Here is a 24629-nt window from a genome sequence, read left to right as displayed (position 1 = left end):
TAGGATTTCAGTTCCTTTGACACATACTCTCTCACCTATAAACGTGCTGTGTTTCACCCACAGGATGAATTCATACTTTCTCCACCCTTGCACCAAAGAGCCATGACCTGTCACACACTGCACCTCCTTTACCCCAGCTATCAGATTTAACCAAGAAAAGATACTCTACTTTCCAAGACCACGGTTTTATTCAAAAGGGCAGGGTTGTTGCTGCACATGGTGTAATGCCTTGAGTGTGAGCAGCTCCTGCTCCTGAAGGTTTGGGAAAACACCTGGATTGTGGGGAATTCTCTGGCAGGGGAAGGGGCTGGGAAATCACAGAGGCATTGGCCCCTGTTCCCACTTCACAGACCTGGAGAGGACATAGATACCAACCACTGGCATATCCTCTTAAGTTGTGGTGCTTGATTAGCAAGGACCCTGCTATGGAAAATGGGATGAAGGGAAGGAGGGCAAAGCGGGGCGGGGAATGCAGCTGGTGCCTAGTTATGCAGAGTTCTGACAAGGGGCTAATCAGCAAAAACTGCCAAACTGGGCTCAGGGGGTGGCAGTGGGAGCTTGCACACTGGATGGGCATGTGCAGGCCTGGGATAGGTGTGACATCATGATGAGGAAAAGGTGAGGTCAGGGTGGAAGTCAGGGAACTGCTTCGCCAGCAATGTGCCCCCTTCCTGCAACTCAAGAGCCTCACATACTAGGACCCTGGGACCAGGAGTGAGGACAAAGCTGCGAGTTAGCTGAAGACAGTCCCTGGGCGTCAGCTGGAGCCAGCTGCCTTTGGGAGGGCACCCTATTGTGAAGGCACTTCTCCCCCTGGGAGCAGACTGCTTTCAGAAAATGATGGGGATGGCACAGGCTTCAAGGCAAGGCTCATCATCTCACAGGTTCCCCCAGCATCCGGGTTGGCCTCTGCCTGAGGAGTTTCTTTCCAACCCCTTCCCCTCAAACTTTGGGGGCCAGCCTCTATGTCATTTGGGTTGTGCAGTGCCCTAGAAGGGCCAAACGATAGGTGAACTATGGTTGCAATCCACAGGCATGAGTCCACTTGCCTGGATGCAGAGACTGGGGGGTGCTGAGCAGATAACCATCCCCAAATCCTTCCTGCATTGCTGGCAAAATTATGGATCCTCCTGGAAGTGGAGGCACTCTTGCTGGGCCAGTTTTGAGGAGTGGGGGAGGGTCTTTCCATACTACAAGCACCACTGTGGCTTTTCTTCTGTGTGGCTGAGCTGATGCCAAGCCAGGTGCCAGAACTGGGGGAAGCTGTTCCCACACTCTGAGCACCAGTGTGGCTTCTCCTACATGTGGATGAGCTGGTGTTTGGTCAGGTTGAAGGTATGAAGGAATCCTCTGCTCTCTTTCTCTGTCCTCAGGCCTGACACCTCCCATCCCCCTCCTCGTGCTGCAGAGGCCCATCATTTCAGTTCCCCACCGAGGTCCCTGCTGGGCCTGTTCGGGGAGGCTGGGCCCTCCACCTGGGGATTCTGAGGTCTTTCACAAAGATTGGTCTGTCTCAGCTGGGTTTCAATATTTCCTGCTTCTGGGGAGCCAGGTGATGGGATCAAAAAATGGTATTTAAGGGTCAGTTCACCTGGTCTAGGTGGGGACTGCTTCTGGAGAGACATTTTTGGAAACACTAACTGAAGCATGGGCCTCCAGAACCCTCTGGATGGACATAGAAATAGCTTTCCTGAAATTTATCCAGTAAATCAGAGCAGGCGTGACAAGGGCCCAGGCCGTGAAGGGTTGGCTACTGGTCTGCAGGAGGGCTGACTGCCAGACCAGAAGTGACTGCACACTGGCAAATTGCTGACTGGAAATGACTGGCATACTGTGTACCAGCAGCCATCATTTTTTATACTGTACTCAGTACAGTACTCAGTATAAAAATGGGTTGTCTGCCTGCCCACAGTATGCCGGTCACTGCTGGTTCACAGTTGGCCAGTGTGCCGTCTCTTCCGGTCCACAGTTTGCCGGGCCTCAGCATAAAAAGGTTGGGAACCCCTGAATTAGAGTTATATACCTTTAGATTTGTATCACAAGGGCTAATGAGCCAGTTCTGTTTTGGTCAAGTTGGTTTTCTTTCAACACTTTGTTTTGCATTCCTTCCTCCCCCTCTCTCTTTTTAAGCAATAAAGCTATCTGTCATAGCACACCGTGCTGTAACTGCTTATGTGGCTGAGACTTGCCTGTATAGCCCCTTTGCTCGGCTGGCTAAGAAGGGCATGGCTTTTTTACTTTCCTCCCATGCAGAAGGCTACTAGTGAATGCTTCAGGCTAAAAGAAGCACCCCAAAAAATCACAATACGCTGAGCACCCCTAAGGTCAACAAGTTCTGTGTACCCTGGGTGGTACAGAGCCCTTTCAAAGACCAAGGTCCTTGTGGTGGCAGTGGTTACCCCAGGCTTGTGGGTATGCTCCCAGAAGGGCCTTGGCCAGATGCAGGCTCCCCAGGGGAGGCCCCTGAAGCATGGTTTTGGTGGGGCACAGGGAGGTGGGTAGCTCAGCATAGAAGCGCCCTCTACTGGCCCACCACAGGTCTGCCCTCATTTTGAGTACTGATGTGGCTGCTCCCCCATGGGGACAAGCTGGTGCCAGGCCAGGTTGGAGGACTGGGTGATGCTTTTCCCATTCCTCTCAGCACCAATGTGGCTTCGCTTTTGTCTGGAAGACCTAGTGCCGGACCAGGTGGGAAAACTAGTTAAAGCTCTTCCCACACTATTAGCATTGATGTGGCTTTTCCCCTGTGTGGAGGAGCTTGTGTTTGGTCAGGGTGGAGGATCGGGTGAAGCTCTTCCCGCACTCTGAGCACTGATGTGGTTTCTTCCCCGTGTGGATGAGCTGGTGCTGGGTCAGGCTGGAGCACTGGGTGAAGCTCTTCCCACACTCCGAGCAGTGGTGTGGCTTCTCTTGCGTGTGAATAAGTTGATGCTGGGTCAGGCTGCACAGCTGTCTGAAGCTCTTCCCACACTCTGAGCACTGATGTGGCTTCTCCCCTGTGTGGATGAGCCAGTGTTGGGTAAGGCTTGAGGATCGGGTGAAGCTCTTCCCACACTCTGAGCACCGATGTGGCTTCTCCCCTGTGTGGATGTGCTGGTGCTGGGCCAGGCGGGAGGACCGAGTGAAGCTCTTCCCACACTCTGAGCACTGATGTGGCTTCTTTCCCATGTGGATGAGCTGGTGTTGGTTCAGGTGGGAGGATCGGGTAAAGCTCTTCCCACACCCTGAGCACTGATGTGGCTTCTCTGCTGTGTGGATGAGGCGGTGTTTGGATAGGTCAGAGGATCGGGTGAAGCTCTTTCCACACTCCAAGCACTGATGTGGCTTCTCCCGTGTGTGGATAAGCCAGTGCTGGGCCAGGTCGGATGTCTGTCTGAAGCTCTTCCCACACTCTGAGCACTGATGTGGCTTCTCCCCTGTGTGGATGAGGCGGTGTCTAGTCAGATTTGAGGACTGGGTGAAGCTCTTCCCACAGTCTGAGCAATGATGTGGCTTCTCCCCTGTGTGGATGTGCTGGTGTTTGGTCAGGTAGGAGGACAGGCTAAACCTCTTCCCACATACCGAGCACTGATGTGGCTTCTCCCCACTGTGGATGAGCTGGTGTTGGGTCAGCAGGAAGGACAGGTGGAACCTCTTCCCACACTCAGAGCACTGATACGGCTTCTCTGGCAAGTGAATTAACCTGTGCTGGGTCAGGGTGGAGAGCCGTCTGAAGCTCTTTCCACACTCTGAGCACTGATGTGGCTTCTCCCCTGTGTGGATGAGCCGGTGCTGGGCCAGGTGGGAGGACAAGTGGAACTTCTTCCCACACTCGGAGCACTGATGTGGCTTCTCCCCTGTGTGGATGAGGCGGTGTCGGTTTAGGTTGGAGGACTGGGTGAAGCTCTTCCCACACTTGGTGCAGATGTGGAGCTTCTCCCCAGTGTGCCTTATCTTGTGAAGTGCCAGGAGTGATGGGCAGTTCAGGCTTTTCTGGACTTCAGGGCAGGGGTGGGCTTTGCCCCAGTGAACAGCAGTGAGCTTCTCCTTTCCTCTGAGACCCTCCCTACTGCCTTGGCTTGGATGCAGTGCCTCTTTCCAGTGGCTCTTTAGGTTTCTCAACTCCACACATTCTTCCCTGCACCCAGGGCTCTTTTTGGGTTCTGCCCCTTCTCCATTCTCATCCCCAACTGGAGATGGTACCTGGTTCACTGCCACATTCTCCTTCTGCTTTTGGGGCCTCCCTGGACTCTTGTGCCATTGCTCTTTCTTGAGTCTCAGGGAGTCCATCGCACCTAAACTCCGTGGGGAAGTCCACGGTGGCTCCAGCTCTGCAGGACTCTGCTCCTCAGCTCTGCTCAACAGCCAGGCACGTGCTGCATGGGGAAGAGAAACTGCAGATTAGCCCTTACTCAGCTGGCAAAAGGCAAACACTGCTGTTCCTTCTGCTGGGATGGGCCTCAGAGCAGGTCTGGACCTTGGCACTTGTGTGTTCCCTCAAGGAAACAAGGCCTTCCTGCCAAAACCCCATGTGCTGGGTGTGAGGGAGGGGCAGGTCCCTCAGCAGGGCTAATGGTCCCTACTCGAGAGAGTTCAGAGCCAGACTCACAGAGGCCCACTTGTCAGCCTCATCACCTCCAGCGCTGCTAGGAGAAGCACATGTAGGACACGTGTTAGGACAGTACCTGAATAGCTTCATGTTGCAATGGGCTGAGGATGAAGGGAGGACCTAGAGCTGTGGCTCTCTCTTGTGAAAGGAGCAGGGCTGTGCTTCCTGCCTGCCTCCAGGGCAAGGTCTGGTGCAGGGAATGAACCCATGAAGCTTTTCTCTGCTGTTGGTCCAAGGTGGTCTCCCTGTTACAGGAGCCTGCAATGGGTCTAAGGCCTTGGCATGATCCTGAACCTGGACTACGTGCTGAGTCTCAGGCTTCATGTAACTCAGGGCCCCAGACACAAAACACAAAGGGGGCAATTCTGGTGCAAACCATGGGGGATTCGCTTCCCCTGATGGCCTGAAAGCTTCTGAATCCTACCCATGCCATGGAGCCATTTAATGCAGCCTGAGACCAAGATGAAACACTTCCTGGCTTCCAGGGAACCTGATCAGGAGAAGCCAGGCAAAACCTCAGCTTCTTTCTTCTCCAACAGTGACAGCTACATAGAGCCTCTGAATCCCATCCTGATTCCCATGCAGGGCTACAAATCCCATCATGTTCTGGAAGAAGTTGGTAGAGAGGTATAGCTACCTTGGGCTGGAGAATCAACTCTTACACAGTTGAGTAAAGATGGAAATTGAAGGTCTTGGTATCCCAAGGATACCAGATCTGGGCTGAAAAATCAAGACAGAAAACCTGATTGCCCCCTACCCTCTGTCATGAGCGGCAGAAGGGAACAGCTGTTTCTCTTCACATCGTTGAATTTCAGGGAGTGGGAACAACACCTGCCGGGGACATTACAGCATAATGTGCTGTGTTTGAGGTCAGCATCCTGCAAGGGCAGCACTGGGCAGGTCTGCAGTGTCCAGGCCCCCCTGGCACTCTGGGTGTGGAGCATTTCTGAGAGCAGAGTAGGATGGAGGGGACAGACACAACTCACCTGGCAGCAGCTCCTCTGATCTGGAGATTTTCCCACGGCTCTCATCATCACAGCCCCAGAGCTCCACCTGTCCTTGCTGGATGCTGCAGATTAAGGCAGGTGTGGGACCTCGATATCCTGTTTGGGGCAGTACTTAAATAGGGTTAGTGACTGTACTGGATTCAGAATAACCAACTGAAATTTGGGGAATGGATCCATTAACTCCTGGTTTCTATTAGTGCCTTGATGGACAAGGCAGGATTGGCATTTAGGAAAGAGAAGGCACTGCAGGGAGGCACCTTCAATAAATAATGGTGCTTGTCATCCAGGTAGTGGAGGGATGGTCATAGGAAACAAAGCACCAACCACTCCTGGTTTAGGAAGGGCATTAACCAGGGACAGGCATGGAGATGCAGTGATCCCTGATATACCAGGGAGCAGACAGATGAAGCTTTTACTGTTTTCAAGGTACCAAAAGGAAGAGATAATGGGCACACTTATGGATGGATAACATTTATCTCATCAGTGAAAATCCAGAAAAATGAGTGAATGAGCATATTCTCAGTGAAGGTTTAAAGCGAGGACTTTTCGCAGTGAAAAGCATCCATGACAGGTCCCTGACAAGGAGACTTTTTTGGGGGAGAGAGGGTAATTCAACATCACCAGGGAACAGAAAAGGATGTGCCCTATCCAATGAGAGGATACAATTCAATATCCTATCCTATCCTACCCCTCCTACTCCTACGCACTCCTACTTCAGCCCAGGAGCAGAGCTCCTCCATAAGTGCAAGGAAGCCTAGGGCTTCCAATGGCACACTTACTTGCCTGTACACTAATGCCAGGAGCTTTGGGAATAGACAGGAGGAACTGGTCCTTCTGCTAAACAGAAAGGACTATGATCTCATAGGGATAACGGAGACCTGGTGGGACTCCTCCTATGACTGGACCACGGGTATAGATGGCTATACCCTGTACAGGAGAGATCATGCTGGAAAAAGGAACAGGGGTGTAGTTCTCTGTATCAAGGAATACTATACATCCCTGCAACCTGAGATTGGCACCCAGTGAGGACACTGGAGACCTCTGGGTTAGAATAAAAGGGGAATGTGGTGAAGGGGATACAGTGGTAGGAGTCTACTACAAACCTCCTAACCAGGATCAAGAGCTCAACCAGGAATTTCCCTGGGAACTGGCTATGGCCACTTGCTCTCAGTGCATGGTAGTCATGGGAGACTTCAGCTACCTGGACATCTCATGGGAAGAGCACTCACCTAAATCCGATTAGTCGCAAAGCTTCCTCATGTGCATGGACAAACTCTACATATCTCAAGAAGTTTATGGGCTGACAAGAGGTAAGGCACTGCTGGACCTGGTACAGGTCAAAGAGGATGATCTAGTCAGTGACCTAAGAACCGAAGGGAAGCTGGGAGACAGTGACCACAAGCTGATCACTTTTGCTATCCATCAAAAAGCTGGCAAGTCAGTCAGCAATGCAGAAGTCCTCGACTTGAGGAAAGCCAACTTTGAGAAGCTCAAAAGGCTTGTTGTGGAGGCCCTGAGAAGCCATGACTTGACAGGGAGGGGAGTTCATGACAAATCGTAGCTGCTTAAGGGAGCAATCCTAGAAGCACAAGGGATGTCCATCCCAACCCATAGGAAAGGTAGTAAAAGGGCACAACAACCCCCTTGGCTCAACAGGGAACTCGTGGACCTCCGATGTCAAACAAGAGAGGCTTATACAGGATGCAAGATAGGAAATACCGCTAAGTAGGAGTATTCAGCACTGGTCCACACCTGTAGGGAGTGAATCAAGAAAGCCAAGGCCATAACCAAACTCCAACTGGCCACACAAATCAAGGACAATAAAAAGTCCTTTTTCAGATATGTATGGAGTCAGAAGACAAACAAGGGTAACACTGGACCCCGACTAAAGCAATTGGGGCAGCTGACAACCGACACCCAGGAAAAGGCCAACCTGCTTAATGATTACTTTGCACTGTTTTTTCACTAATCCAAAGGGACCGCCCTGTCTAGTATGATGTGGAATGGCCATGGTGAGGGTGAATATATGCCCACCATTGGCACAGACCTTGTGAAGGAACACCTTGAGAGGCTGGACACCCACAAATCAGCTGGTCCAGAGAGATTGACCCAAGAGTGGTTAAGGAAATGGCAGACATCATAGTGTGGCCACTGGCAAGGATATTCGAGAAATCTAGGTGCTCAAGCGAAGTACCTGAAGGCTGGATGAGGGCCAATGTGGTGCCAACTCCAAGAAAGGGAGAAAAGAAGATCTGGGGAACTACAGGCCAGTCAGTTTAACCTTCATCCCTGGAAAGATCTTGGAAAAAAATATCAAAGAAAGCATTCACAATAGGCTAGCACAGGTTTGTTGCAGGCAGGTCTTGCCTGACCAATCTCATCTCCTTCTATGACCAGGTGACACTTCACCTGGACAGAGGGGAAGAGGCTGATTTCGTATATCTAGACTTTAAAAAAGCCTTTGACCTGCTGCCCCATGATGTCCTCATGGAAATATTGGCCAACTGCGGCTTTGGCTACACTACTGTCCAATGACTCGGGAACTGGCTCCGAGGTCAGACCCAGAGAGTGGTAGTTGACAAAACCAAATCAACCCAGTGCTCAGTGACCAGTGGTGTTCCCCAAGGCTTCGTTCTTGGACCTGCACTCTTTAACGTCTTTATAAATGACTTGGACTCTGGTGTCAGCAGTGGGCTAGCCAAGTTCACTGTCGACACCAAACTGTGGGGAAGAGCATCCACACTTGAGGATAGGATGGTGATCCAGGCCGAGCTTGATAGGCTTGCAAGGTGGGCGGATGAATACTTGATGGCATTCAATACAGAGAAATGCAAAGTCCTCCACCCTGGGGGGGCGGGAAAAACTGCATCACACTTACAGGGTCGGCAGTGCTGTGCTTGCTAGCATCATGACCAAAGAAGACTTGGGGGGCATGACTGACCAGAAGATGAACATGAGCCACCAATACGATACTGCCCCTGGCAAAGCGAACAAAACTCTGGCTTGCATCTACCGATGCTTCTCAAGAAAGTCCCAGGATGTCATCCTCCCGTTGTACTTAGCCTTTGTGAGGATGCAGCTGGAGTACTACATCCAATTCTGGGCTCCACAATTCAAGAAGGACATGGAGAAGCTGAGAGAGTCCAGAGGAGAGCCACGTGCATGATCAGAGGGCAGGAGAACAGGCCTTAAGAATAGAGGCTGAGAGCTATGGGACTCTTCAGCCTGGAGAAGCGCAGGCTCAGGGGTGACTCGGAGGTAGCCTATAAGTACATCAGGGGTGTGCATCAGGATCTGGGGGAATGCCTGCTTATGAGAGCACCCCGAGAGTTGACAAAGTCCAATGGGCACAGACTCCTCCAGGACCATTTAGGCTGGACATAAGGAAAAACTTATTTACTGTCCAAGCCCCCAAAGCCTGGAATAGACTCATAGTTAGTTGGTTGGTAGGGTTGGAAGGGACCTGAGCAGATTATCAAGTCCAACCCCCTGCCGTGGGCTGTCTCCAGAGGTGGTGCAAGCCCCTACTCTGGACTCTTTTCAGAAACATGTGGATGCTTATCTTGCTGGGATCCTTTGACCCTAGCTGACTTCCTGCCCCTAGGGCAGGGGGCTGGATCCAATGATCACTTCCAGCCCTAATGTCTATGAATCTATGAAATCTCTGAATCTATGAGAGGATCATCCCAGAAGGGGAGATGAGTGCACAGGTTCTCAAATACAGGTTCCTGGGAGTCATGAATATGGACACAAGGAGGCAGACGGACACATTTCACAGCATGTGAAAGGCCAGAATGTAGAAATGGTCTATGTCATCTTTGTTGAGCCAGAGAAAGCATGTGAGCGAGTCCAAAGCAAATCCTCTGGGAGAAGGGGAACGAAAAGAAAGCATGAGAAAAGAAAAAACTGACCTAGTAAAAGGTACATTGCTCAACCTGGCACACAAGAAAGAACAAGCCCCTGTTTTAGAATCACAGAAATTTATGGTTGGAAGGGACACATCTAGTCCAAACCCCTGCTCCAAGCAGGACCAGCCCCAACTACAACATCCCAACCAAGGCTTTGATTAGCTGAGCTTTAAAAACTGCCAAGGATAGAGACTCTGCAACCTCTCTGGGGAGCCTGTTCCAGTCTTTTACTACCCTCCTAGTGAAAAAAAACTCTTCCTTATATCTAACTGAAACTTCCCTTCCTCCACCTTAAAACCATTGCTCCTTATTTTGTCATCTGCCCCCACTGAGAACAGTCCAGCTGCCCCCTCTTTCGAACCCCACTTCATGGAGCTGTAGGCTGCTATTCAATCTCCCCTCAGTCCCCTTTTCTCTAGACTAGGTAAGCCCAATCACCTCTCTTTCCTTATAAGTCATGTCCCCCAGCCCCCCCAACCATTTTTGGTGCCCTCCACTGGACTCTCTCCATTGTGTCCACATCCTTTCTGTAGTGGGGGGTGCAAAACTGGACACAGGACTCCAGATGTGGCCTCACCAGTGCTGAATAGAGGGGAAGAATCACTACCCTTGACCTGCTGGCAAAACTCCTACCAAAGCAGCCCAGGATGCCATTAGCCTTCTTGGCACCATGGGCACACTGCTGACTCCTGTTCAGATCATTGTCCACTGTCATCCCCAGGTCCTTTTCTGCACAGCTGCTGCCCAGCCAGTCGCCCCCAGCCTGCACTGGAGCATTTAAACCACTAGCCAAAAGTTCATGAGAATGAAACTGTTGAAACACAGGGAGGTGACTAGAAAACATCAGAGTCAGCACAGATCCATGGAGAAGCAAGAACGAGAGTTTTACCCAGGGAAACGAGGACTTGGTAAGTCTTCAGCATCTGGTCCCGGTAAAGCACCTTGTCTTCATCATCCAGCAGCTCCCACTCCTCCCGCGTGAAATACACTGCCACGGCCTCAAACACCCCCCGGAGCTGCAGGCACAAGCGTTGCACCATCAGTGTCTCCTGGGCCAGCTGCTCCCAGCCCCACGGCCATGTCTGCAATCACTCGGCACTACAGCTCATTGCAGGCTCAGCCAGGACAGGCAGGGCTGCAACATCCCCCGTTATTCAGCTGACATGCGAGGTGGATGCAGCTGTGGACATGGGAGCTCACGTGTCGGCTTCAGCTCAGCTCATCACTGTCTGTCAGCTCGATCCTTTGAGGCAGCCGGGCCGGCACTTTTGGAGGCAGGGAGCCCCGTCTCCATGCACTCTCACCCGGCCAACCAGGGGTGCCAGCGCCCCTGGCTATCTGCACTTCTTGCTAATGCCAGCTTGGGCTGTTTCCAATCTCCAGCATGACAGGCTTGACGCTCTTCATGTCTTTCTGCTCCCAACATGTTTTACAGCCCCCCGGGCTCTGCCTGCACTCTGCCCCAGCTGCACTCCCACCCCCAACTGCACCGGGTGCCCTGCTCACCTCCAGTCCTTGCCCCTGCTTTGGAGGCCTGCCCTGCCCCTTCTGCACTGGGCCCGGCTCAGGTGTCAGGGAGCCCCTCTCCTCCAGTCCCCCTGGGCAAGTCCTCTGCAGCTCCAGCTTCACAGGCTTTTCTCCAGCAGGTTTCTGCTCAGCGCTGCTCAGGGTCCCAGCACCTGTGTGTGGGGAAGAGTGCACAGGGCAGCGCTGGGGCTGCGGGCACGGGGAAAGCCCTGCTCGTTTCCTGCACTGGCCTGGCACTAAGGCAGACGGAGGCTTCGGTGTGTGGAAGAGGGGGGAGAAGGTAGACTCCACGTCCCACAGCTCTTGCTAAGGGCATGAGGGGGGAGACGAGCCCTAATAAGTCTGTTCCAGACCAGGCTGGTGCTGTGTCATATCCACATGCTAAGGGCAGGGCAGGGGAAATGCAAGGTCAGTCTCCCCCAAGCACAGGAAATGCTTCTAGGACCGCTGGGAGAACAAGAGCTGCTCATTTGCTGGAGCAGTGACTGGACCAACATGCTCTGGCAGAGATTTCTGCACGGAGGGGCAGTGCCTCCCGCTTCTGGACAGGGTCGAGCCACCGCTTTGTACCTACTCGTGGGGAAGGACCTGGCCTGGGGCACCACCCTGAGGAGCTTTTGTCTGCTGAGAGCTCCCAGGTCTCCTCGGTTTCGGGGGAATCTGCAGCAGGACAGAGCCCTGGCTTAGCTGTACCCAGACTAGCCAAGGCCACTGGGGAATCTCATTTCCCCATCCCCTGCACCAGCCCTTTACTGGGCACAGAGGGCTCATGGGGACATGATAAAGGGGCAGGGGCGAGTGAATGGTGGAACATGAATAAGGTCATTGACTGGTACCATGACGGCACAACAAGGCCCAAGACAGCCTCTCTGTGCTGGGATTTGCACACATCCAGCGAGACGGATCAGGGCCCAACCTGGGAGCTGCCCAGCCGCAGGGATCAGAGCTCGGTCCCAGCCCAGCCCCGGGGTTACCAACATTGCAGCCCTGTCCCGGCTGGGGCAGACGTTGGAGCCTCCCCCTGCGCACAGCACAGCCACTCCGGCACCCGGACCCACGCCTGGCCCTTACATCTGGTCCCTCACCTGAGTCCTGGGGGGGCAGGGGCTCCTCTCTGGAGGCAGGAGGTGGCTTATCCCGAGGCCCTGGGGTTTCCCTCTCTGCTGACTCCTCCAGAGATCTGTCCACACAACGAGCCTTGGGTTGCTCCAGGCAGGAATCACCAGTGTCCTGCAGTGCCGCAGCGGACGGCATCTTGTGTGCGGACACCTCCTCGACCAGCACGCTCACTGCGACCTGGGGACGAGATCGGTGTGTCACGGGGGAGCTGGGACGTGGGCGAGACGGGGCTGGGAGGGAACATGAACACCCCCAAGCACACGGCGACGGGGACAGCAGCATCCACGTCAGGGGGAAACGCTCTCACTTGGGGCTTCTCGTCCTGCTCCTGCCCCGCCTGAAACCCCTCGGCCAGGGCACGGCCTCGGCGCAGGTGTGCACGCTCGCCCCCACGCCCAGCTCCACGTCCCCGGGGCAGCACGGCCAGGAACGGCTCCAGCACCGCCAGCTCCAGCTCCTGCTCCTTGCTGCGGCAATGGCGCTCCAGCCTCCCGTGGGACCCCCCGTGGCCGCTTGGCTGCCAGGGAACAGGGCCCGGGTCTGTGGGGTGGGGGTCATGCCCCGGTGCCAGCTGGGGGGTGCTGAGGGGATCTCGGCCTGAGGAGGGGCTGCACGGTCTGCATCACCTCCTGCCCCGCGGCTCCCCGTGCTGGACCCGCTCCTGCAGCTGCTGCTCTGCTGGCCTGGTGCCGACTTCCCCTGCCCCATCAGCTCCTGCAGGCTGCCATGGGAAGGGGCACTGTGGGGACCTGGGCTCGTGCTCCCCTGCACTCGCACCGCCCCCCAGCATCCAAAGGGGAAACAGGCTCCATTGCCCCCTCGACCCCCTGCACCACGGCCACGTGGCGGCCCCCCCCACACAAGCCCCCCTCCCCCATTAACCCTTCAGTGGCCAGACACAAACGCACTGCGGCCGGTGCTCGGGTCCCTGGGGCCGCGGGGGGGGGGGGGGGGGGGTGCAGCGGCCCCGCACGTGCCGCGACACGCGGCACTGCCCCAGCGCCGTGCCCCGCACCTGGGGCTGCCCCGGCGGCTCCTCCCGCCCAGGCACCTCCGCAGCATCCTCCCGGGACCCCGCCCTTCCCACAATGCCGTGCGCGTGCCCCCCACCCGCAGACACGTGGCTGCCCCCCCATGCACCCGCACACGACCCACAGCCCTTTCCTCGGCCCCCCCGCCGGTGCCCCGCACTCTCCACCTGCCCCGCTTTTCTCGGGTGGGGGCAGGGTTTGCCCCCCCGCTCCCCTGCTCAGCCCCACGTGGGTCCCGGGCTCCAGAGAAACTAGTGCAGAGTCCCTGCCGCCCCGAGCGCTCCCGGCCGGCGCGGAGGTGCCCGCGGGACTCCTGCCTGCACCCGGCCCGGGACACGGCCTGCCCCACTGCCCTGCCAGCAGCCCCGGCCCGGCCCCTGCTCCCGGCACCCCGCTCCGCTCCGCCCCGGCCCGCCCGGGGCTTCACCTGTGTGCAGACAGCGCCGGGCACGGGCAGGGCGGGGCTTCGCCTCCTGCTTCCCCTCCTCCCCGCTCCCCGGCGCCTCGCTCGCCCGCCCGCCCGCCCGGGGCCAGTCCCAGTCCCAGTCCCGGCCCCCGGGCGTGCCGGACACAGCGGGGCTCTCCCGGGCTGGGCTCCTGTTCGCTGCTCCCTGCTGCGCCTTCATGTGCAAACCAGCCCGTTGTCATCCTGATGGCCCTTCCCCGGGGCTGAGTGCCCCACCCGCCCCCTTCCCTCCCCTCCTGCTTCCTTAACCCGTGCTTTCCCCCGGTGACAGAGGGCACAAGAAAGGGAAACTGAGGCAGGGAACGTGCATGTGCAAACCACACCATTAAGCCCACAGGTGTCATAAACACCCCTCTTGTGGTCACAGCGCCAGGGCCCAACCCCCATGGGGTTTCCTGGCTCTGCTTGGCACAGCGGGATCTCCCTGCCCACGGCCTCCTTGAGCCCAGGCACAGCTCACTCCCCTGCCCCCCCGATCCACAGTCTCCCGCTGCCCTGTGCCCCTCACTCCCAAGCCACAGCTCCCTACCCTCACTCCTGACCCACAGTATTTTGCCTCCCTGGGCTATGCTGGGACCCTCAGTCCCAACCCACAGCCCCCATCCCTGCTGTTACCCCTCACTCCTGAATCGCAGCCCCCTGGCCCTGCACTGCCCCTTACACCTGACTCACAGTCCCTCAGCCCCCCTCCCCGGCCATGCTGGCACCCCTCACTCCTGACCCGCAGCCCCTGGCACTGCCACTGCCACTGTGCTGCGCTCCTGCCCCACAGCCCCTGCCCCCCACCCAGCCCTGATGGTGCCCCTCACGCCTGCCCCCAAGCCCCTGCCCCCAGCCCTGCCAAAGGAGCCCCCCAGGTGCCCCCATCCCAACCAGACCGGTGTGCGGTGGGACTCCGATCCGTGGCATGGCGATGTTTCCCTAGGTTCAGGGGTGTGAGAAGACAAGCCTGCTGGCCCTGCGGCCGGGGGCTGGGAGACCGCCCAGGCCTGCCTTGATGATATTCTTGTGCTCCTGGGAGACGGCGCCTGTGGCCAGGGTGGGACAGGGGCAGAGCTGGGGGGTCAGAGCCCCATGGTGCAGGCCCTGGTGGTTTCATGGCCAGGACGTGGTGCTTTCACTGCTGTGGCCTGGGTGTGTTTCCTGGCTAGACAAAGCAGGTTTTGATCCTCACCCCTGCACTCCCCAGCTGTCCTGTGCAGCAGGAAGGCAAGAGGTCTCCCGGGCACAGGCAGGGTCAGCTTTCTTGCCATCCCCGGGCTGCCAGTCCTTGCTGCCTTCGAGACAGCCCCAAAGTTGGGCGCTTTGTTCCCTCTCCCCCACGTTGTTCCCCTCTGGGCGCGCACTCCTGTAGCTCAGACTCGGGAACGGTTTGGCTGGTGGCAGAAATGCCGGGGCTCTGGCACTTGCCTGCAGGCAGTCCCTGCACCGAGACCTCCAGCACGAGCCCAGGGAGGCCCCAGCAGGAGAGGCGTCTGTCCGGGAAGCCGCACCCTGCTGCCAACACCCCCTGGAGGACGTGCAGCTGCCCCTCTCGAGGCACGAGCCGGCAGAGGGCGAGCAGCCGAGCGCTGGTGCTGTGAGCTTGCTGGAGGAGGCTGTCGTGCGGAAGTGCGAGTGGCTGGCCAAAAGCATCTGCCAGGAGTGGAAAGTGAACCCACACCTCCCCAGGAAGACCAGAACACCCTGGACAGAGAAATGGTCTTTCCCTGACCCTCGCACCTTGGACCACTCAGCCACCCTTACGGAGCACCACTCCCTGCCCTCGTCTTGCCTTGAATTGTCCTAATTGCCACAAGTCAGGGTTGGATTCCCCATTGTCTCTGCTCTGAACCCCAGAGCCTTTTCCTTCCCAGCAGGCATCAAACACAAAGGAAAAGGAGACTATTCGGGGAAGCACTGAGGTCCCGGAGGGGAGGGGAGTTGGGAGTCCAAGAAGAGTGGTCGTTCCTGAAGGAGACGATTCTCCAAGCCCAAAGCGTGACAATCCCCATGCAGATCAAAGGGGGCAAGAGTGCTCAAAATCCCCCATGGCTCACCAAAAGCATCCACGAATGCCTCAAAGCCAAAAAGGAGGTGTACACCCAATGGAAGGGAGGGGCGATCACCAAGGAGGACTACACCTCCTTGGCTCGAGATTGCAGGGGGGTTATTAGGAAGGCAAAGGCGGAGATGGAACTGGGATTAGCTACCTGGATCAAAGATAACAAGAAATCCTTTTTTAAATACATAGTGGGTAAAAAGAAGGTAATGTGGGGCCTCTGCAGGACATGCTTGGTAATCTGGTGGTAGCATCAGGCGACAAAGCCAATCTGTTTAACAGCTTCTTTGCTTCCATTTTTTTGAGCAGGGACTGGGTCACCCCGCCCCCCCACTGGGATACCAGACAGACCCAGGGGACATGCAGCCATGCCCAGGGTCAGTGAGGACCTAGTTAGGGAACTTCTGGAGGGACTAGATGTGTTCAAATCAGCAGGTCCTGACCACCTCCACTCCAGAGTGCTGAGGGAATTAGCAGAGGTCATTGCGGGACCCCTGGCACGGCTTTACAAGCATGTGTGGTGCTCTGGCATGGTGCCAGAGGACTGGAAAAGGGCCAATGTGGTTCCCATTTTCAAAAAAGGGAGGAAAGAGGGCCCAGGAAACTATAGGCCAGTTAGTCTTACATTCGTCCTGGGGAAGCTCTTTGAGAAAATTATCCAGGAGCACATCTGCAAGGAACCAGCAGGAGAGATCATGCTTAGGGGCAACCAACACGGGTTCATTAGCGGCAGGTCCTGTCAGACCAACCTGGTGCCTTCTATGACCAGGTCACAAAAGGCTTAGATGCAGGTGTCACAGCGGATGTAGTCTTCCTGGATTTTAGGAAGTCCTTCAACACTGTCTCTTGCCCCATCCTCATTAAAAAATTAGGCGTCTGTGGTGTCGATTCCTACACAGTCAGATGGGCCACTAATTGTTTGGAGGGCCGCACCCAGAGAGTGGTGGTGGACGAGTCTTTTTCGACCTGGGGAAATGTGGGCAGTGGGGTCCCCCAGGGCTTGGTCCTCGGACCCGCACTGTTCAACATCTTCATTGGAGACTTAGACAAGCGGGTGAAAAGCACCCTGTTCAAGTTCGCAGATGGCACTAAGATGTGGGGAGAAGTGGGCATGCTAGAAGGGAGGAATAGGCTGCAACTATATCTGGACAGGTTACAGAGGTGGGCAGCTGAGAACAGGATGGGTTTCAACACTGACAAGTGCAAGGTGCTGCACCTGGGGAGGAAGAACCAGCAGCACACCTACAGGCTGGGGAACTCCCTTCTCGTCAGTGCAGAGGCAGAAAAGGATCTTGGAGTCATTATTGATTCCAAGATGAACATGGGCCGACAGTGTGGGGACGCGGTCAGGAAGGCCAACCATACCTTGTTGTGCATCCACAGATGCATCACAAGCAGGTCCAAGGAGGTGATCTTCCCCCTCTACGTGACACTGGTCAGGCCGCAGGTGGAGTCCTGCGTCCAGGTCTGGGCGCCGCACTTCAGGAGGGATGTGGACAACATTGAGAGGGTCCAGAGGAGGACCACCCACGTGATCGGGGGCAGCAGGGCAGGCCCTATGAGGAGAAGCGACAGGACCTGAACCTGTTCAGCCTCCACAAGAGAAGGCTGAGAGGGGATCTGGTGGCCATCTATAAACTGGCGAAGGGGGACCAGCAGGCAATGGAAGAGTCCCTGTTCCCCCAAGCACTACCAGGGTTAACAAGGAATAATGGCCATAAATTGACTGAGAGTAGATTTTGGCTAGACATCAAGAGACGCTACTTCACAGCCAGGGAGGCTAGGATCTGGAACCAACTTCCAAGAGAAGTGGTACTTGCCCCTACCCTGGGGGTCTTCAAAAGGAGGCTAGACAGACACCTAGTCGGGGTCATTTGACCCCAGCATCCTTTCCTACCGAAGGCAGAGGGTTGGATTAGATGATATGCTTAGGTCCCTTCTGACCCTACCAACTATGAAACTATGAAACTCTGTGGCCGAGGGCAAGAGAGAGCGCTACTGGGTCAGCCAAAGTGCTGGCCTGCCCTTCCCCAGGGTCTAGTGGTCTAGCAGTGGAAGGGGCACACCTCTTGTCCAGCTTCAAGCCCTGCCCCTATCTTGAGACCTTAAGTTCAGCCCCAGACCCCTGACCTTCACCACCACCAGCTCCAGCCCTTAGCCCAGACAAGCTCCCTTTGGCTCAGCCCTTCCCAGATGGTCTAGCCATGGTTAGGGTGCGGTGTGCTCATTGCTGTGGCCTGGGTTTGATCCACAGACAAGGAAGCCCATTTCCTTTTCCTTCTCTTTCTCTCCTGTGTTTTTGCCACAAGGCACTCTCTCCCCTTCTCACAGGGAGGCAGAGCTGTTTTCCCCTCCAGGATGCGCAGGTGCTGTTCATCACGTTCCCTTGCTGACTTGTGCGACAGCTCTAGCAAGGCCGAGCAGGGAAATGCAAGGCCAAAGAGGCCAGGAGGAGGTGTAAAACGGGGAGAAGAAAACAGAACACGTAAAACCGTGTTTGTGAAACTGGCACCTTTGACACGAGCGGCCAGGGCAATATTCACTGCGGTCCAGTGAGCAAGGCACCCAAGGCTCCCACTCGCCTCCCCACTTCGTCCCTGCAGGGTCGTTCTCCAGAGGAAGACGGGGACACAACCCGAGTTGTCAGCTAGGAGCCTTCCTCAGCTCCACACCGCGCTTGGTGACAGGAATGGGTTGTGGGAGGCGTTGTCCTTTTACACCCCGGGGGTGTCTGCACAGGGGAACAGTCCCGCTGTCTCTCCCAGGATGCGGGATGCAGCCAGGAAAGCCGGAGACAGGAAGCTGCAGACCGCCGTGGTGCACTTGTTCATCTTTCGGGGCACCTGCACAAAGTGCCGCACAGGACAGGGTCTCTCCCACCTGCGAGCGTATCCCTGGCCAGCCCTGTCCCTCGCAGGCTCTTGGCAGCATCCCAAACTGCTTTCCTGAGCATGAGGTGGCTCCCCTCTACAGGCAGCTCGGAGGGCAGGGAGAAGCTCCCATCTTGAATCTGGACGGGTGTCTCTACTTCTGGGACTCAAAGGCGTTGCAAGGCATTGTCATAGATTCATAGATTCATAGAAGTAAGGTCGGAAGGGACCTTGTAGATCATCAAGTCCGACCCCCTGCCCTGGGCACGAGAGAAAACCAGGCTCTAATGACCCTGGGCAGGCAGACGTCAAGCCTCCTCTTAAAGACCCCGGGGTAGGAGCCAACACCACTTCTCTTGGAAGTCGGTTCTGGATCCTAGCCGCCCTGATAGTGAAGTAGTGCCTTCGGATGTCTAATCTAAACCCACTCTCTAGCAACTTGTGACCGTTATTCCTTGTTACCCTGGGGGGCGCTTGGCCAAACAAGGTCTCTCCCAAGCCCTGCTGGTCCCCCCTGGTGAGTTTTTAGATGGCCACCAGGTCCCCCATAGTTTCATAGTTTCATAATAGTTAGGGTCAGGAGGGACCTGAACAGATCATCTCGCCTGACCCCCTGCCACAGGCAGGAACGAATGCTGGGTTCACAAGACCCCAGACAGGTGATCATCCAACTCCTCTTGAATTTGTCCAAGGTAGGGGCGAGGACCACTTCCCTGGGAAGTTGGTTCCAGATTTTGGCCACCCTAACTGTAAAATATTGCCTTCTGATCTCCAGCCTAAACCTATTCTCCATCAGCTTATGACCATTGGTCCCTGTCACCCCAGGTGGTGCTGGGGACAAAGGAGCTCTGCCTATTTGCTGTTGATAGCCCCCATAGCCTTCTCTTCAAAGGCTGAACAGGTTCAGGTCCCATAGCCTCTCCTCGTAGGGCCTGCCCTGCTGCCCCCGATCATGCGGGTGGCCCTCCTCTGGACCCTCTCCATGCTGTCCACATCCCTCCTGAAGTGCGGCGCCCAGAAGTGGATGCAGTACTCCAGCTACGGCCTGACCAGTGTCACACAGAGAAGGAGGATCACCTCCTTGGCCCTGCTTGTGATGCACCTGTGGATGCACAACAAGGTACGGTTAGCCCTACTCTCCGTGACCTCGCACTGTCGGCCCATGTTCATCTTGGAGTCAATAATGACTCCAAGATCTCTTTCTGCTCCTGTGCTCTTGAGGAAGGAGTTTTCCAGTTTATAAGTGTGTTGCTGGTTTCTACTGCCCAAGTGCAGCACCCTGCGCTTGTCTGTATTGAAACCCATCCTATTTTCGTTAGTCCACCCCTGTAACCTGTCCAGGTCCTGCTGTAATCTGTCCTTCCCTACTAGCATGCCCACCTCACCCCAAATCTTGGTGTCATCAGCGAATTTGAACAGGCTGGTTTTGTCCCCATCATCCAAGTCATTAATAAAGAAAGTGTCAGCTGTTGCTTGGTGCTGCCCACACACCGTGACCAGGCTCGCTCCACCTCGTGTCTTCGTGTGGCATGAAGGGGGTTTCTGCACAGATCCAGTGGCCCCTTGGCTGCCCACAGCCCTTCTCTGGTGATGGAGAGCCTGCCTGGGTGGGGGCCAGAGCCCAGGAAGCGTTCAGGCTCAAGGAAAAATTGGATCCAGTGGGTCCTGTCTGCAAGCTCAGCAGCACCCATGCAGCTAGCACCCAACCCAGGTGGCCCTGGGGAGTGCCACTGACATGGAGGGAAGGAGCGGGGCCCCTCAGCTCAGGGGCTGAGTGGCCTGGTGGCAGCTGTCACAGACAGGCTCCACCAGAAAACAAGTGTCAAGGGGCCTGATTCTTGTTTTATTTTGTTTGGGGTTTTTTTTGCAGAGCTTGCCCATGTCTCCATTTCTGCAGGGTGAGCTGTAGGGGCCTCAGTCCTTCCCTCCACAGTGGCAGTGCCATGCAGGCAATACTCACCCAATAGCAACCTACCCAGGTGCCCCGTGGGGTGCCGCTGCCATGGAGAGAAGGAGTTGGCCCCATCATTTCAATTTAGGGGACTAAACTCCTGTCACATGTACAAGCACCCTAGGAGCCTGCTTAAAGTTATCATGCATATAATAAGAAAAGCTGGAAGCAATATCTCATTATTTCTTCTCCGATGGTTTAGCCATGGACTTACATCCTCTTGCGCTATGCCATGAGCACCAGTATTTTGTATTTTAACTTTCATGAGTAGGTTCCAGCTTAGTTTGAGTTTCACAGTCATCACTGGGGCGGAGGTGTCTCCAACACAGCTGCCTTCCTCACCCTGAAACCTCCCGCCTTCCCTGTGCCTCAGTCACTGGCAGACCCGGTCTCTGCTTCCCCCACGCATGTGCTGCTTTGACTTCTCCTTCATCTTTTCTAGAGAGTCGTCGCAGGGGATTGGGTAATCCTGGAGGGCTATGGGGGCACACGCGACAGCATGATACAGCAGCACATGGGAGTGCACTGCAAAACAACTCAATATGTGTGTGAAAATAAAGTCCAAGCATGAAAAGCTGGGGTTCTCCAGCATAACATAGGATGGCTTCAGTCTCGTTGCCTTCTCTAGGGCCAGCTCCCCATTCATGACACAAGCAAAATACACGAGGGGAAAATCAACCTCTCCACCTGTCAGTGGATTCAGACAATGTTCAAAATAACCTTTGCCCTGTGTCAGGGATGGCTGCTGCCTGCAGTTCCTGATGCCATGGGCAGGACTCACTGGATTATGGATTACCATACTTTCCCACATATGAGATGCCCCAGGATATAATAGCTCCCTTCCTGTAGGATGAAGAAAATTTTTTTCCAGTCAAATGACCACAAAAGGCAGGGAGACAGCCAATAGTCTGTGCACTCACCCTCCCTTTCCTGCTCAACTAAACCAGAAAACCTAGCTTCTGCTACTCTAGGTTGTCCAGGGGTGAAGCTCTACCTTTGAGAAGAGTTTAAGAGTCTTCAGGCCTGTGAAATATGAGGGGAAATGATACTATGATACTATGAAAGACCAGAAGCAACTACCAGCCAGCTCAATCATCCACAGAAAGGTCACCTTGATGAGTGGAACATGAGAACATTAAAATGTGGAGAGATGATTAACACCTGAGAAGTGAAGAGTAATGAGTCAGAAAGTCAGTGGATCCATTTGGTGGATCCACTGGTGTGTTTTGGGCCATAGGAAATTTGCTCTTGGTGATGAGGTTAGTGAGGTTCGGTGCGTGTTTGAAGGCTAAGGTGGGTGGTTCTGGGAAGATCTCTTGAGGAATCGGGTCTTCTTCTAGCATGGGTTGCAATGGTTTGAGGAGTTTCCGTATAGGTTCCAGGGAGAGGTGATGTGTCATAACCAGCAGTGTGCGATTCGTGGGGTTTTCTTTCTGTACTGCAGCAATTCTTCATGTGGTATGCAGGTAGCTCCTTCAACTGTGCAATCTATCCCTCCCTCCAGGGGAGTGTCCTTGTTGAGTGAAAGCCTTTTTGAGATTGGTGAGGTGGCAACCGCAGGTGTTTTCCTCAGTGCAAATTCAGTGGTATTGGAGTGCTTGGCTGTACACTACAGTTTCTTGGTGTGTTTGGGGTGATTGCTGGTTCTGTGCAGATATGTATGTTGGTCTGTGGGTTTCTTGTGTATCGTGGTCTGTATTTTACCATTCTGGATAGTGATCATTGTGTCTAAAACAGAAGATGTTGGTCCTGGAATATTCAAGAGATAGTTGGATAGATAGGTGATAATTGTTGAATTTCTGATGGGACTCATCAGAGATTGCAGGTTTTCAGTCCAAATGTTGAAGATGTCATTGATATATCTTAAGTACAGCAAGGGTTTCGTGGTGCAGTCCTTGAGGAATTCTTCTTCCAGGTGACTAATAAGAAGGTTGGCATACTTTGGAGCCTTTTTGGTGCCCAGAGCTGTGCCCATGGTCTGGGAGAAGTGTTGGTTCCTGAAAGTGAAGTGTGACAATGAAGTGTATAAAGTCAGTAATATCTTTGGGTCTGTACTCTGAGTTGTCATCTTGCTCTTATAGGTATGTAAGGCAGGCTTGTATGCCGTGCTGGTGTGGGATGTTGGTATATAGGCTGGTAACATCCATGGTGGCTAGGAGGGTGTTGTTGGGAAAGGTGGTCCATGTTTTTAAGTTTTCACAGAAAGTCTGTAGTATCTTGGACAAAACTCGCTCTTTGGGTGACAAGCAGTTTTAGGATTGCTTCGATGAAACCTGATATTTCATAGATTCATAGATGTTAGGGTCGGAAGGGACCTCAACAGATCATCAAGACTGACCCCCTCATCGAGTCCGACCCCCAAGTTAGGGTTCCCTGGTTGGATTTGATAGGTCTGCCAGGGTTCGCTTGTGTGTGGATTTTAGGGAGCATGTAAAAAGTCCCTGGGTTGGGTAGTCGGGGGATCACGGTCTGTATGTTTTTCTTGTAGTTCTGATGGAAGTGATTTGGTGGTAGATTTGAGTTTCAAGGTGAAAAAGGGAGTAGGATCTTCTTGTAGTTCTTTGTAGTAGGTGGTGTTAAAAAGTTGTCTGATGTCATAGATTTCTAGGATCAGAAGGGACCTATTAGCTCATTGAGTCTGACCCCCTGCTCTGGGCAGGAAAGAGCACTGGGGTCAAGTAACCCTAGCCAGGTGCTTGTCTGATCTTCTTTTGAACACCTCCAAGGTAGGGGAAAGCACCACCTCCCTTGGAAGCTCATCCATATTTTGGCAACCCTCACTGTAAAGAATTTCTTCCTGATGTCCAATCCAAATCTACTCTCCTTCTGTTTGTGGCCATTATTTCTGGTAACCCCAGGGGGGCCTTGGTAAACAGAGTATCCCCTATTCCCTGCTGGCCCCCCAGTGAGCTTGTGGACAGCCACAAGATCACCTCTCAGCCTTCTTTTGCGGAGGCTGAAGAGAGTCAGGTCCTCAGTCTGTTTTCATAGGATCTTACCTGCAGGCCCTCAACCATACAAGTAGCCCTCCTCTGAACCCTCTCCAGGTTATCCACATCCCTCTTGAAGTGCAGCACCCAAAACTAGATGCAGCACTCCAGCTGTGGTCTTACCAAGGCCACATAGATGGGAAGCATCTCCTCCATAGACCTGCTCGTGATGCACCTACTAATGCAAGAAAGAGTGCGGTTAGCCTTACGTATTACCTCGGCACATTGGCGACTCATGTTTATTTTTGCTTTGATCAAGTCTCCAAGATCCCTTTCCGCTGCCGGGTACTCAGAGTGGTGCTTCCCAGTCTGTAGGTGTATTGGAGATTATTTCTCCCCAGGTGCAGCACTTTGCACTTATCCTTGTTGCATTGCATCCTATTCTGATCTGCTACTTCCCCAGTCTATCCAAATCCACCTGGATTTGCTCCCTGCCCTCCAGTGTGTTTACTGTACCCCATAGTTTGGTGTCGTCTGCGAATTTGGACAGAGTGCTTTCCACACCCTCATTCAGATCACTGATGAAGATATTGGGCAGTACTTGGCCAAGGACAGAGCCCTGGGGAACACCACTGCCCACATCTCTTCAGGTAGAAACCGACCCATCCACCACCACTCTGGGTGTGTCTCGTAAGCCAGTTTTCCAGCCACCTGACTGCGATAACATGCACCTCACAGCTACTCAGTTTGCTTGTAAGAATTGGGTGTGACACTGTGTTGAAAGCCTTTTTAAAATCCAAGTAAATAACATCTACCTCCTTTACTCCTGCATCTAAGCAGGATGGGTGGTTTCTGAGGAATTCATGACCTGCACGGAAGGAAAGCTAAGAACAGGAGGAAGGTGCCAGAGAATAGACAGAGGGAGAGAACCAGCATGGGGTAGGAGTCAAACCCAGAACAAATTCGTGAAGTACAACTTTCTTCAAACCTAAACCACCCACAAAGGCTGGGGTTTTATTGCTTAAGGGCAAAGGAAGCACCTCTGTACGTCCCCTTTCCTCCCCTTCTGCAGATAGCTAGAGGACTCTCTGAAGCCTTGCCCGGTCAGAGGAGTGGATTTGTTCAGACTGCCTCACCAGCCTGAGGAGCTCTTCCCCACGGACACTCAGGGAGTCTTGGGGACTGGCTGCC

At 54.5% G+C, this 24629-nt stretch overlaps 2 protein-coding genes across 2 annotated transcripts in view; one reads left to right on the top strand and one right to left on the bottom strand.

The window, feature by feature from the left end:
• Positions 1 to 24629, top strand: part of LOC102566400 (zinc finger protein 493) — a 185284-nt gene that overhangs the window by 45671 nt on the left and 114984 nt on the right. The window lies entirely within an intron of this gene.
• Positions 167 to 24629, bottom strand: part of LOC102576684 (zinc finger protein 724) — an 89624-nt gene continuing 65161 nt past the window's right edge. The window contains exons 5-6 of the mRNA XM_059727720.1: positions 5575 to 5691; positions 167 to 4355 (exon numbers count right to left, since the gene is read on the bottom strand). Of these exons, the coding sequence (XP_059583703.1) occupies positions 2722 to 4355; positions 5575 to 5691 (1751 nt within the window). The 3' untranslated portion in view covers positions 167 to 2721. The remainder of the gene's footprint in view (positions 4356 to 5574; positions 5692 to 24629) is intronic.

The sequence above is a fragment of the Alligator mississippiensis genome, chromosome 1 (assembly GCF_030867095.1).
Source record: "Alligator mississippiensis isolate rAllMis1 chromosome 1, rAllMis1, whole genome shotgun sequence".
Lineage (NCBI taxonomy): Eukaryota > Metazoa > Chordata > Crocodylia > Alligatoridae > Alligator > Alligator mississippiensis.
Note: the sequence above shows the minus strand (reverse complement) of the source record. Positions and strands in the feature narration are given on the sequence as shown.